Genomic DNA, 14,305 nt, shown 5'->3' on the forward strand with positions numbered 1-14,305 from the left:
TCCAGCCTAGAATTCTGTACTGCACCCACCCCAGCAGAGATTGAAGGGAGGAAGAACAGAAGCCAGACTGGAGCCAGGTGTCTGACGTGGCCATTAGGAACGTCTTGTGACACCTGTGTCCCCTGTCATTAAGGGGCGTCTCGTGACACCTGCGTCCCCTGCTGGACTGCCTGGTCCGAGCCCCGCTCCATTTCTGTCCCCGCTTCCTGCCGATGTGTGTTCTGGGAGACAGCAGTTCTGTCTCGGGGGCTCAGTCCCTGCCCCCTCTTGGAAGACTCAGATGGAGTGCCTGGTCCTCCTGGCTTCAGGCTGACCCAGCCCTGGTCGTAGCAGCCTTTTGTGGAATAAGCCAGCAGATGGAAGTGCTCTGTATCTTTTTAATGTTTTCTTTTTTAAATATTTATTTATTTATTTATTTGAAATAGTTACACAGAGAGAGAAGGAGAGGCAGAGAGAGAGAGAGAGAGAGGTCTGCCATCTACTGGTTCACTCCCCTGTTGGCCTCAACGGCTGGAACTGCGCTGATCCGGAGCCAGGAGCTTCTTCCAGGTCTCCCATGCGGGTGCAGGGGCCCAAGCACTTGGGCCATCTTCCACTGCTTTCCCAGGCCATAGCAGAGAGCTGGATCGGAAGTGGAGCAGCTGGGACTCGAACTGGCGCCCATATGGGTTGCCGGCACCACAGGCTTTATCTGCTCTGCCACAGCACTGGCCCCTCTATCCTTCAAATAAAATGAAAGCAAGTAAATAAAAATATTTCAAGCTGATATCACCTAAAGGTTTTGAAGTCGTGTACTTCTGGTCCTCCTTCATGGGCTGGCTGGAGGGTGAGTTCAGGAGGACTGGGGCTCAGCACCCTGTGGGGACAGCACCTAGTGTCTGGGAGGAAGTGCGGCGGGGAGGGCGTGGGGTTGCCTCAGCGACCCTTCCGGGCGGTGGGCGCAGCCAAGCCGGCAGGAAAACGCTACTTGCCAGGCCTGTGACTTCCCACGTCTCAGCTAGCGCTGACACTCGGAGCAGCAGCATCCTGAGCCGCTGTAGTCTGTGCTGTGCCTGCACAGCTGTGCTGGGGGAGGGGAGAGGAAGGGGCGCAGCGACCCCCACCCCCACCGCCCGGCTTCCTGTGGCGGGAGGTCAGACCTGAGGTGGAAACAGCGGCCGATGCTGAAGAGTCCTTTAGTGGATGAGGGGCTCTCGCTTACGTCCGTGCACTTGACTGAGGCTGCGTGCCAGCCGCGTCATCGGTCACGGTTTCATTGATGAGTTCGGTTTTTTTAATCTTCAATTTTTGAAAGTTATTTTTAAAACTTTTTTTATTTGAAAGGCGGAGCACTGGGGTGTGGGGGCGGGGCGGGGGAGAGAGACAGAGAGGGCGTCCACCCACTGGTTTACTCCCCAGGTGCCCACAGCAGCTGCACTGGGTCAGGCTGAAGCCAGGACCCAGGAGTCCCATCTTGGTCTCCCGTGTGGGTGGTGGTGGCCCAAGTCCTCAAGCCTCCGTCTGGACCAGAAGCAGGGGCAGGACTCGAATGCAGACCCTCCGATACGGGCTGCGGGCGCTCCCAGCAGTGGCATCCCCGCAGCCCCACGTGCGCCCCCCCACGGGCTCAGGGTTTTCGCTGTGGTCAGAGCTGGTCCAGGAGCCCTGGCGCCATCCAGACGACGATGCAGAAGGGGTGTCTGAGGCCAGCGTCCCCCAGCCCCGGGCTGCGGATGTGTCCCCGTCTCAGCTGCCGTCTTCCTTCCCCTCCAGATTATCCTCTGGACTTGAACCACAGCGAAACCTTCCTGCAAACCACCACGTTTCTTCCCGAGGACTTCACCTACTTTGCAAACCACACCTGCCCCGAGAGGCTCCCTTCCATGAGTGAGTAGAGCCCCAGCCGCCCTCCCCGTGTGCCGGAACAGCCCCGCCTCTGGAGGGGAGCCCGGCTGGGCTGTCCCCGGCCCGCCGGCCTGTGCCGCTGGGGTCACCTCCCACCTTGGCTCTCTTTCCCTTGACGCACACCCCTCCTTCTAACTTGGGGTCTGTTAAAATGTCCCCCAGACCACGTCGGCGGCCGGTCTTGTTAGTATAAACCTCCCTCTGACTGTAGCTCGATGCTGGGGAACGAACTTTCTTAACAGAGTCCAGCTTAAAATAAAAACCTGGGCTCGCTTTTCAGAATCTCATGTGTGAGTTAAAATAATGATGCGATTCTCTGTACTTTGGGGCTTCCTGGGTGGTTCTGCCTTTTTTTTTTTTTTTTTTTTTTTTTTTTTAAAGCAAAGGGAAACCTTAGCTTTGCAGACATTACTTACACTGAGGCGTAGAGGACATGTTGGATACAGGCACAGTATCTAAGCCTGCTCTCACCCATACATGAATAATTAATTATGGGTGCATAGATTGTGTGGGAAGCCTTGCCGTCTGGTTTGCATGTCTGACCACATGTACGCGGGTCACTTTAAATCTGTGTGCCTGCGTCTACACTCAAGCTTATGGGAAAGCCAAGACTGTGGATTGGAACGAGGCCTTTGACAGACCTAACCCTGATGTCCAGTCATTCTTGGGCCAGCATTTACTGGTTGGTTGCTCATGGTCTGCTGATTTTTTGTTTTTGTTTTTGTTTTTTAATATTTTTAGGAAAATTATCTGGGGCTGGTGTTATGGCACAGTGGGGTAGAGCCGCCACCTGCAATACGGGCATCCCAGAAGGGCACCGGTTCGTGTCCAGGCTGCTCCTTTTCCAATTCAGCTCCCTTCTAATGTGTCTGGGAAAGCAGTGGAGAGTGGCCCAAGTGTTTGGGCCCTGCACTCACGTGGGAGACCTGGAAGAAGCTTCTAGCTTCGGCCTGGCCCGGTGCTGGCTGTTGTGGCCATCTGAGGAGTAAACCAGCGGACTGAAGAGCTTTCTCTGTCTCTTCCATTTTGTAACTCTTTCAAAATAAATCTATAAAGAAAATCACCTTCATTGCTCACACTGAAACGGTGACTTAGTTAATGAAGTCATTTATTTTTAATTTTTCAGAGGTTTCTTTATTTGAAAGCAGAGTATCAGAGAAAGAGGGAGAGAGAGAGAGAGAGAGATCTGCCATCCGTTGGCTCACTCTCCTAATGCCTGCAGTAGTCAGGGCTGGCTCAGGCTGAAGCCAGGAACCAGGAACTCCATCCGGGTCTTCCATGCGGGTGGCAGGGGCCCAAACATGTGGACCATCATCTGCTTCCTTCCCAGGCCACTAGCAGGGAATTGGATCAGAAGTGGAGCAGCCCAGACTTGAACCAGCGCTGCAATGTGGGATGCTGGCATTGCAAGCAGCGGCTTAACCTACTGAGCCACAGCGCCGGCCCCATCTGCTTCTTGACCTAAGTCCGACTTCTGACTCTGGCTCTGAGCAGCCAGGGCCCCCCACTCACTCATGAATGAGACAGTGGGGGTCTGCTTGGCTTCAGGAGCGAGCTGACATGGCTCCAAGTACTTGGCACCTGCTGTTTTACTTGAACTCTTAATTTTCTTCTACAGCCTTGGCTGAAACAGACCTTGAAATCAACCTTCCTTGGTTTGCTCCTTTACCCAAATCCTAGTGACGAACTTAGACGCAGGGAAGTAGAAAGCAGAGAAGATATGCACGTCGCCATCACAGACAGTCCGCTGAAAGAGCGCTGGACCTGCCCAGAGAGCGGAAGCGGACGTAGGAAGTCTGGGTCGGTCGTTTTCTGGCCTCTTAATCCATTCCCTTCCCCTCTCTGTTCAGAGGGCCCGATAGACATCAACATGAGTGAAATCGGGATGGACGCCATCCACGAGATCTTCTCCAGAGACCCGGCCATCAAGCTCGGGGGCCACTGGAAGCCGTCTGACTGCATGCCTCGGTGGAAGGTAGGGCCTGACGCCCCCCACCCCACCCACCGCGTGTGGGGCAGCCCCCCGGGACCTGCTTCCCGTGACGGTCAGAGGGTCGCCCCACCACCCCTCGGAAGGCATTTGCATTTCCCCAAGGACTCTGTCATAGCCGCAGAAATGCGTGGCATTCTGATGACGGCACCGGACCCTAGTTTCTGCCTAACGGGAGTAGCAGCAAAGCCGGGGCATGGCGGGCTCGGGCTCTGTGGCGACACCGTGGCCAGAGCGCCAGTGCACGCCTCCTCTCTGCAGTCTGCTGCAGTAAAAGGCGCAGGTGTCGGGCTGATGGCAGAGGTGGGTTTGGTGGTTTTCTGCATGGCTGTAACCAGGAGAGGAGTGCAATCAGCAGCATCAAGCTTAGGACACCATCCATTCCCTCAACAAGTGTTTAATGAAGTGCTGGCTCTGCAGTGATCAACTCGATCGGCAGGTCAGGGCTTCCTGTCCATCACAGGCGTGGACGGTCGGCTTCCTGACCAGCGTTAGCCGTGTGGATGGTGGGTGGGTGTGAGTGTACCTGCGTGGTACTATGCTACACGCAGGCGCACAGAACAGAAAGCTTGTGTTTGCTTATCTGCAGTTGTAGTCGCAGCGTAGCGTGTGTGTCCTCCCGTGAGTGTGGTCTAGGCTGCACCCACGCAGCAGCCCTACCGGGCACAAGGCACAGTGCATGTTGAGTGGGGTCCGTGTGGTCCCCAGAGGTGACTTGCCAACCGTCTTTACTTAGAAGAAGTTGAGAAGAGGCAGCAGCCTCCCACAGGTCCCCGGGGGTTGGGCCCTGACTGCAGGGGGTTTTGCCGTCGAGCGCGAGTTCGGGGCCCAAGCCCATCGGTGGCTTCTTCTGCTGTGGCCGCTGCAGGTGGCGATCCTCATCCCCTTCCGGAACCGCCACGAGCACCTCCCCGTCCTGCTCCGACACCTCATCCCCATGCTTCAACGCCAGCGCCTGCAGTTTGCATTTTACGTGGTCGAGCAAGTGAGTGGTCTGCCCTGGTTTCTCTCTTCTTCTTTCTCCTCTGAGACAGCAGTTGGGAGCTTGCAAACAAACCCGTTCTCCGCGCAAGGAGCCAGGAGAGCTGGAATCCCCCAGCTCTGCGCACCTGGGGCCGGAGTTTGCCCAGCACAGCAGATCTGAGCCCAGAGTGGAGCTGTGTTTACTGATGCGTGCGGGTTTCTCTGGTGGCCGCCTCGGTGGTGTCTTCAGGCTCCAGACCCTGGAAATACCCCTGGAGACAAGGAGACACGAACAGGTCCAGAGGACATGGCCTTGGCACCAGGGGATCTCATCTCATCTGCCATTGATTAACCCTGGGCCTGGGGTGTTCGCAGGCTTCCGTTAAACCCTGGGGTCGGGCTTTGTTTTCATCCTACAAGTATCAGGTTGGAAATGGAACCCACATGAGGGTCGCTTTTTTTTTGGTTCCGCATAAAACTTTTTCATTTGCCTTTGGATGGAACGTGAGTGTGCAGTTGGCCTGGCTCTCAGTGCCCCATCCTGGAACCAGGGCCCTGTGGCCGATTCCCCTGGGTGCATTGGTTCTCAGCCTTGAGGACTCTGGCCAGCAGCCCTGCCTGTGAGCCCCGAGACTCGCTGCCTGAGCCGCCCCTGTGGGCACAGCATGGCTCGCCTTCTGCAGGACTGAGGGCAAGGGCTCAGCACCCCTGTCTCAGAAGGGAAGGGGGAGGGATCTGGGGTCTGGGATCTTCTGTTTCTGTCTTACTGAAATGTGGGCGAACACGTCTTTCCGATCGGTGACATAGCAGAGCCAGCGGCTCCCTGGGTTGACCCAGGTTGGGAGGGTGTCGGCGCCAACATTCACGTTAACTTGGCTGTGACTGATTGGAGCTGGTGTCCCCACGGTTGCCCAGCTCCCTGGCGGTGGGCACGCGTCCCTGTCTTAGTTGCTCCTTCAAAGGGAACAGAAACCTCTCTCCTTGCTTGACTTGGTTTGGAAACAGAATGGAGATGGGGAGAGCGTGCTTGGTGGCTCGGCAGCGTGGCGACAAGCAGATGGCTGTGGTGCTGCCGCCTGTCCCTTGGTGGAGCCGGGTGTGCTTATCTTTTACTTCCAAAATTTACATTTTTTAAAGATCTATTTTATTTATCTGAAAGGCAGAGTTACAGAGCAGGGGGAGAGAGAGAGAGATCTTTCATCCTCTGGTTCAGTCTTTTTTTTTTTTTTTTTTTTTTTTTTTTGACAGGCAGAGTGGACAGTGAGAGAGAGACAGAGAGAAAGGTCTTCCTTTTGCTGTTGGTTCACCCTCCAATGGCCGCCGCGGCCGGCGCGCTGCGGCCGGCGCACCGCGCTGGTCCGATGGCAGGAGCCAGGTGCTTTTCCTGGTCTCCCATGGGGTGCAGGGCCCAAGCACTTGGGCCATCCTCCACTGCACTCCCTGGCCACAGCAGAGAGCTGGCCTGGAAGAGGGGCAACCGGGACAGAATCCGGCGCCCCAACCGGGACTAGAACCTGGTGTGCCGGCGCCGCTAGGCGGAGGATTAGCCTAATGAGCCGCGGCGCCGGCTTGGTTCAGTCTTCAGATGACCACAACAGCCAGGGCTGGGCAGACAGAAGCCACTAGCCTGGAACCCCATCCGGGTCTCCCACATGCGTGGCCGGGGCCCAGGGACCTGGATCGTCTTCCACTGCTTTCCCAGGTGCATTCGCATGGAGCTGGATGGGAAGTGGAACAACCAGAACTCACACCAGTGCCCATGCGGGTGCCTGCATTGCAGATGGTGGCTTAACCCACTGCGCTACAACGCCAGCCCCATAACATTGATTTATTTTTGAGAAGCAGAGAGGATGGAGAAGAGGGACAGTGCTTCCGTCTGCTGGCGCACTCCCCAAATGCCTCAGTCCCGGAACCCAGCTACGTGAGCCATCTCTGCTGCCTCCCAGGGTCTGCGTTAGCAGGAACGTGGAGTCAGGAGCCTGGAGTCGAGCCCAGGCACTGGTGTGGGGAGTGGGCATCAACACCAGGCCGAATGCCTGCCCGGGGTCTCGTCTGCTGTTTGGTTGTCTCTGTGCTTTCAGAGCCTTGGGAGAGAGGAGCTTGGGCGTGATCATGCTTAGTTCTAGAGCAGTCAAGGCCAGAGGCCGGGCGACTGCTCGGGTCACCTTGTGCCTGATGAGCGCTGCTGTACCTGGTCACATGGTTAAACCCAGGGATCTCCGTAGGTTCTGGTAGGCTCTTTAGGCAGGTCAAAGGCACTGAAGATTTTGCTTCCAGTCCTTTTAAAAATAAAGTTCTAGGCTCTGGTGGTGACGCAGCAGGTTAAGTGGCCACCTCTGACACTGGCATCCCATATGGGCCCAAGTTCAAGTCCAGGCTGCTCCACTTCTGATCCAGCTTCCTGTTAATGTGCCTGGGAAGGCAGCAGGGGATGGCCCAAGTAGTTGGGCCCCTACCTCCTATGTTCAAGACCCGGATGAAGCTCCTGGCTTTGGCCTGGCCCAGCCCCAGCTATTGCGGCTGTTTGTGAACCAGCAGATGGAAGATCCCCCACCTCACTCCATCCTCTGCCAGCCCAGTAGCTCTGCCTTTCAGATAAATAAAGGTGTATTTCTTTTAGGTTGGCACCCAGCCCTTTAACCGAGCCATGCTTTTCAACGTCGGGTTTCAAGAAGCAATGAAGGACATGGACTGGGACTGTCTGATTTTTCACGACGTGGATCACATACCAGAGAGCGACCGCAACTACTACGGATGCGGCCAGATGCCGAGGCACTTTGCGACCAAACTGGATAAGTACATGTACCTGTGAGTGTCCTCCCCTCCCCTCCCCTCCCCTCCCCTCCCCTCCCCTCCCCTCCCCTCCCCTCTCCTCCCCTCCCCTCTCCTCTCCTCTCCTCCCCTCCCCTCCCCTCCCCTCCCCTCTCCTCTCCTCTCCTCTCCTTAATGAGAGAGGTCAACTCTAGAGGAAGAATGAAGGGTACAGAGATGGTGATGGTCAGTGGCCACGCAGTGTCCACGGGCGGGGAAGAGACACACAAAACGTAGCCTGTCCGTACAGTGGGAGCCACGTGGCGCCACGGAGTTAGAAAGGACACTCGCGTCCCACAGCACACCACGTGGACCCTGAAAACCCGGTGTGCTGAGCAGGAAGCCGGCATGAACCGTCACACGTGATCCAGATGTGTGACGTGTCTACAGAGAGAGAGGGTAGATCAGTGGCTGCTTAGGGCCAGGGGCTGGGGGAGGGGCGCCGGCTGGGGGAGTGGTGACGGGCTTTTAGGGGCACTAAGAAGCGTCCTGATGTTGATTGTGGTTGTGCATTAGAAATGGGCGAGTTACCCGGCGCTGGGTGTCGGGAGTCGGCAGCACGGCTGGTGAGGTCCTGTTCCAGAACACTGCCGCCCGTACCCGCATGGGTGATCCACGCTCCCTGTCTTGTGTTAGGCTTCCTTACACCGAGTTTTTTGGCGGAGTGAGTGGCTTAACAGTGGACCAGTTCCGGAAAATCAACGGCTTCCCCAACGCGTTCTGGGGCTGGGGTGGAGAGGACGACGACCTCTGGAACAGGTACCCCCTCTCCCGATGCCCCTCCCCCTCCCCACTCCCACCCCTACCCCCCCACCCCTGCTGTCAGTCCCCAGCTTATCCCCCCTGCCCCCTGCACTGACCCCAGGGGCACAGCGCAAGCCGCTGCACCCACACTGGGAAAGGTTAAAAGGAAACAAGAGGTGAGGCTAGTTTTAGTAGCACATTGATAATACTTTTTTTTTTTTTTAAAGATTTATTTATTTATTTGAAAGAGTTACACAGAGAGAGAGGTCTTCCATCCACTGGTTCACTCCCCAATTGGCTGCAATGGCCAGAGCTGCACCGATCTGAAGCCAGGAGCCAGGAACTTCCTCTAGGTCTCCCACGCAGGCGCAGGGGCCCAAGGACTTGGACTATCTTCTACTGCTTTCCCAGGCCACAGCAGGGAGCTGGATCAGGAGTGGGGCAGCTGGGACTCGAACCAACGCCCATATGGGATGCAAATACTGCAGGTGGCCGCTTTACCTGCTCCGCCACAGCACCGGTCCCTGTAATTTGAACATCCTTTGCTCACATGTGCAAATCTTTAAGCAAAGTCAAGGACTGTATATACTTTTAAAATCCAGATTGTTTTTGACAAATTCCCCCCTACAAAAGCAGCTGAGCAGCAGTGCGTCGGTGCTGCCCTTTTTCCCCACCTGTGTGACCGGGGAACAGCCTTGGACACCGTGTGTGACCGGGGAACAGCCTTGGACACCGTGTGTGATCGGGGAACAGCCTTGGACACCGTGTGTGACCGGGGAACAGCCTTGGACACTGTGGCCAGTCTAACGTGTGACAGTGACATCTCGACCTTTTCACTTGGGCTCCGCAGAAACCCAGTGAGAGTGATCCTGTTTTCCTGACCAAGTGAACTGGTTCGACTGGTCCTTGGGTGCAGCTGCACTGGCCCCGGCTGGCTCTCGTCCTGCCCTCTGGGTCAGCACTCCGGCTCAGACACGGCTCTGGGCACACAGGAGGCGTTCCGTATCTGTTTTGTCCGAGTTGAGAGAAAACACATCGTCCTATGTCAAAACTGAGAGTGGCATCAGGGGGCCGGCCGCCCACAGATTTAAGATAAGAAAATGACCGTGAATCTCACACGCATATGCCACCTGCCCTCCTGCATCAGCTGTGTTTTGGAGTCGCGCCGCACACACACACACACACACACACACACACACACACTACCCTGTAAAGCACCTGTCGAAACTTCCGTCCTATCTCTTGAAGGGTCAGTGGCCATCTCTCCCTCCTCTCCCTTCCGTTTCCTACACGGGGACTTTGTGCCTGGTAAAGGTTGTGTGTGCAGAGCAGGGAGCGCAGTGTAAGTCAGCCCCCCGCCGCCAAGGCCAGGGTGGGGCGGAGACACGAGTCCAGCCCGAGTCAGGGACCCCGCCTGACCGTGCTGACTCGCTCTCTCACGGGCTGCAGCAGAGAAGGGTGCACAAGTGGTGGGAATCAGTGAGCCGGCCCCAGGGCGCGTGTGCCCGCCACTGCCCGCCACGCTCACCGACCCGCTGGGATGTGACGGTTGCCTCTCTTGCTCCTGCACAGGGTACAGAACGCAGGCTACTCCGTGAGCCGGCCGGAAGGGGACACGGGCAAGTACAAGTCCATTCCACACCACCACCGCGGAGAAGTCCAGTTTCTGGGAAGGTGCGTGCGGTCGAGCCCGTCCTGCTGCTCGGCCTCCTGCCCCGCGTCCCCTCCTGGAGCTGGGCGGCAGCTGTGGGGGTGGTGGTGCGGCCCTGGGGATTTCCACAGCCACATCTTTCCAGGAAATCCCTCGGCCCCTTCCTGAGTGTTCGCGGCCTCCACCGCAGCTCCAGGCAGTTAGAGAAGCCGCGCCCGGCGAGGCCGAGGGCCCCAGCAGAGCTGCACCTCTGCAGTTGCCGACCTGGGCAGGCGTCCAGAGCTCTGCCTGTGCCGGCAGGTGCTGTCCCAGCCTCTCATCTCAGTAAATCCGCCATGGGGCAGAGGGCCGTCTGCGTGCTCGGGAGTGGCTTTATGTCTGGCTTCCATGAGTCATGGGGAGGACTGTGCCCGGGTCGCCAGTCCTCACTGCTTGGGCTCTGTTTCTTAGGAAGCTGGAGGCCCTGACCGAGACTGTGACTGTCTCCTCTGATGGGTTTTTCCTGTCTCGCCTCCCACTTCCCCTGACACTGGGCGAGAGTCACCCAGCATTCCCAAGCCGTGGTTCCTTCATTGGCGTGGGGGCTGGATGAGCATTAAAGAGCGTAGCAAGGCCGGTGCCGTGGCTCTCTAGGCTAATCTTCTGCCTTGCGGCGCCGGCACACTGGGTTCTAGTCCCAGTCGGGGCGCCGGATTCTGTCCCGGTTGCCCCTCTTCCAGGCCAGCTCTCTGCTGTGGCCAGGGAGTGCAGTGGAGGATGGCCCAAGTGCTTGGGCCCTGCACCCCATGGGAGACCAGGAGAAGCACCTGGCTCCTGCCATCGGATCAGCGCGGTGCACCGGCCGCAGCGCGCCGGCCGCGGCGGCCATTGGAGGGTGAACCAACGGCAAAGGAAGATCTTTCTCTCTGTCTCTCTCACTGTCCACTCTGCCTGTCAAAAAAAAAAAAATAAATAAAAGCATAGCAAGCAAAGCGCCTGGCACGCAGCAGGTGTCTCTGGTCGTGGCAGCCCCGTGGACGGCCCGACACCTGCCTGTGCCCGGTCCTGGGGGCCGCCCGCGGCTCGCTGCCAGCCGCCTCCCTGTTCTCCACCCACCCAGGTACGCGCTGCTGAGGAAGTCCAAAGAGCGGCAGGGGCTGGACGGCCTCAACAACCTGAACTACTTTGCAAACGTCACGTACGACGCCTTGTACAAGAACATAACCGTCAACTTGACACCCGAGCTGGCTCAGGTGAACGAGTACTGAGAGGAGGAGACGACACGTTTGCCCCCACCGCCACCGCCGAAGCCGCCTGATGGCACGTTCCGGGCTCTGCCCAGGAAGAGAGCAGAAGCCGTGCGTCACGCGGGCTCATGGGGTCCAGGAGAGCGCGTGACCGAGCACACACACAAACGCCTCCCGTGTCCTGACCCGCTGGGACGGGGACCCCTCGTCGGCACCGGCTTCCTGTCCCCGCCCGATGGACGATGGGCGTGTGTCCTGCTGCTCCCCGCCCCCACCGGCTCCCCCTGCGTCCTGTCTCAGCCACGGCCTGCAGAGCCCGTGACGACCACGACCGGCGAGCTGCCGGGTCCTGCCCGCCCTGCAGCCTGTCTCTTTCCAGGGACCTTCAGAGCCACTCGGCCTTGGGAGCAAAGGGGCAGCCCCGCACAGGGCAGGCGCGGGTCAGGAGGGGCTGGCGGAACCCGCACAGCAGCCTCCACGTCTCTGGTCTTCTCTTTGGGTTCAGTTTTTTCTGTTTGTTTGTTTTTTTAAATTACCTGCTTTGGGTGGGGGTTGAGGGTGGCGGGGAGGGGTCTGGGGAAGATAAATAGACATAAATATATAACAATCACTTCTTGAAGAAGTGTAATTGTAAATAAGCCATGTAAAATGCCTTTTTAAAATTTAATTTTATAGCTGGCTCCCATTGAAAAAGTGAGGATTTATACACGAGGTCACGTCTTTGGTTGGCAGATGCAGGAACTCGGCTGAGACACAGCTGAAGGATATCACCTCCCAGACACCGGGCCAGGAGGCAGCGGGGTGGCCCCGGCCCTGGCTGGCTCTGCCCCCGCACGCTCTCACCCCAGCCCCCCACCTGCCACTCCCCCAGGGGCTCGCTACACACAGCCCCGGCTCAGGACTGCGATTCTGCCCTTCCTCGTGGGGAACTTGGCCAGGGTCTCCCGGGGGCTGTGCCTGGGTCACCAGCTGCTCTTCTCGCACTGGTTTCTGGGGGCGTTCCTTTGTCCCCATTGTTAACTGCGGAGCAGGTGAACCCAGGAGGATTCGTCCAGGGAGCAGGTGCCGCCTGTGTGTCGCGGGTCACGTGGGACTCAGGTGAGCCCGAATCAAAGCTATTAAATTAGACCAACAAAGCCCCAGAACACACAGCCCACAGCCCCACCCCCGCCCAGGGCGGGCTTCTGGAAGTCGGATTCTAAATTGTGTTTGAATTTGTGCCTCTGTTTTGCCCTGAGCCAAAGCCCTTAAAATCGTAGTCCCCAAGGAACTGCAGAATTTTGGGACGTGCCAGTCTCCCTCCCCCGTGAAGCGTGTGTAGATTCTATGATCCGGAGCGGTTTCTCAAGAGGACTGCCTATTTTTTTTAATTGCCTTGTTTGCCTTCAACTTCCTTACTTTTCATGGTTTACATAGGTGTGTGTGCAGGGCTCCTGTGCGTGTGCGTGTGTGTGTGTGTGCGTGTGGGTTGGGGTTTTCTCCGTTGCATGTGTCGGGACCGTGGACATATGATCCCCACACGCTGTGGGAGTGATTGGCCAGGCCTTGGTTTTGTTTTCGCTCACGTTCTCGTTCTTGTGAAGAGTAGAGTGGCGTTTAGGAAATGAACTGCTCTGTAACGCTCTTACCGGCTCGGATGAGAGAGCAGGCGCCTGCCCTTGAGCGCGCTGGTAAGTCGGAGCCCACGTTGAACAGCGGCTGAGGCACTTCAGGCTTTGAAGCCCTGGCAAGGGGACGTGACACGCGCAAGTCCAGTCGCCGTTCCTGTCTTAGGTGCACAGAGCAGTAAAGGCCCCGCCCCCGCCCTGTGCCAGCCTTGGTGCGCCCTGTCCTGCTCACTCACCGCTTGGGCCGCTGATGGCCACGAGTCGCTCGCAGCCGGGTCACTGGGAAGGATCAGCCCGCACAGCCCCAGTCTGGTCTGGGCTGCTGTGTGTGTGAATGTGAATGTGTCTGTGTGTGTGTGCATATATGTGTGTTTGTAGCTGTGCGCACATGCGTGTGTATGTGTGTGCTTGCACGCGTGTGCATATGTGCACATGTGTGTGCATTTGTCAATGCACATGTTGCAAATGTGCCTGCGTGTGCATATGTGCACACACATGTCTGCACTCTGCACACGTGTGTGAATGTGTGAGTGTATGCATGCATTAATGCATTGTGCACTTGTATGTGTGTGCGTGTGTGAATATGCACATGTGTGTGTGTGTGTGTGTGTGTAGAGCAGGGTCTTCCAGAGTGACCTCGTCTGGAGCTCCGTGGCAGCACAGCCCCCACGGCGTACAAGCCACGCTGGTGTGAGGGCGGCAGGCGGGGCCCCGTTGGCTTTGCCGGGGTGGCGTGTCTCCGTGTGCCCCGTGAGTCCTGTGTCCCCTCGCTGAATGCTGCGTGGGTCGTGGGAGGGAAGGGCACGCAGCCAGGCACTGTGTGCTGCCCGGAGCCCGCACTTCTCACCCGAAAAAGCAGCAGCCCCTCAAGGCTACCGCTGGGCGGCCCTGGTCAGTCTGGTTGCTGTGTGCGGGGAGGGGCTCCCCCTCGCAGGCCGGCCGGTCTCTGTCGGGCGGGGGGAGCAGCCGAGCCGAGCGCTCCCGTTGCTGCGTTGTTCTGAGCTTGCTCTCGCGTTTTAAGAGGTGCCAGGGGTACATTTTTGCACTGAAATCTAAAGATGTTTTAAAAAAAAAACACTTTTCACAAAAATAGTCCTTTGTCATTACATTTATTTACCCATGTGTTTGTACATTTTTGTATGTTAATTTATGAATGATTTTTTCAGTAAAAAATACATACTCAAGAACCAAGCCTCGGTGCTCGGCTCTCTTTGTCTCGGGCAGTGTGGCTTCCCCGGCCTTCCCTGTCTCCTGGGAGTCCAGATCCTGGTAGCTCGGCTGACCCCCGGGGTCCCGGACATGAATACTGCCCACCCCACTGTGCTGTCCAGAGCCGCTCGCCGCTCACCCGTAGATGATGCATGGGGAGGAGGGGGCGGGGAGAGGACAGGGAGGCTCTGCGGGGGCCAGGTTCCCAGTTTGCTCCAAG

At 57.6% G+C, this 14,305-nt stretch overlaps 1 protein-coding gene across 4 annotated transcripts in view; it reads left to right on the forward strand.

Annotated features, from left to right (window-relative positions):
* The window catches only part of B4GALT5 (beta-1,4-galactosyltransferase 5), a 79,355-nt gene extending 65,288 nt beyond the window's left edge, over positions 1–14,067 (forward strand). For all 4 annotated transcript variants that reach the window (XM_070051709.1, XM_051844935.2, XM_051844934.2 and 1 more), the window contains exons 3-9: positions 1,753–1,866; positions 3,735–3,859; positions 4,743–4,859; positions 7,458–7,645; positions 8,285–8,407; positions 9,965–10,066; positions 11,143–14,067. In XM_070051709.1, the coding sequence (XP_069907810.1) occupies positions 1,753–1,866; positions 3,735–3,859; positions 4,743–4,859; positions 7,458–7,645; positions 8,285–8,407; positions 9,965–10,066; positions 11,143–11,290 (917 nt within the window). In that variant the 3' untranslated portion in view covers positions 11,291–14,067. The remainder of the gene's footprint in view (positions 1–1,752; positions 1,867–3,734; positions 3,860–4,742; positions 4,860–7,457; positions 7,646–8,284; positions 8,408–9,964; positions 10,067–11,142) is intronic.
* Positions 14,068–14,305: the final 238 nt, after the last annotated feature.

The sequence above is a fragment of the Oryctolagus cuniculus genome, chromosome 11 (assembly GCF_964237555.1).
Source record: "Oryctolagus cuniculus chromosome 11, mOryCun1.1, whole genome shotgun sequence".
In the NCBI taxonomy this organism is placed as follows: Eukaryota; Metazoa; Chordata; class Mammalia; order Lagomorpha; family Leporidae; genus Oryctolagus; species Oryctolagus cuniculus.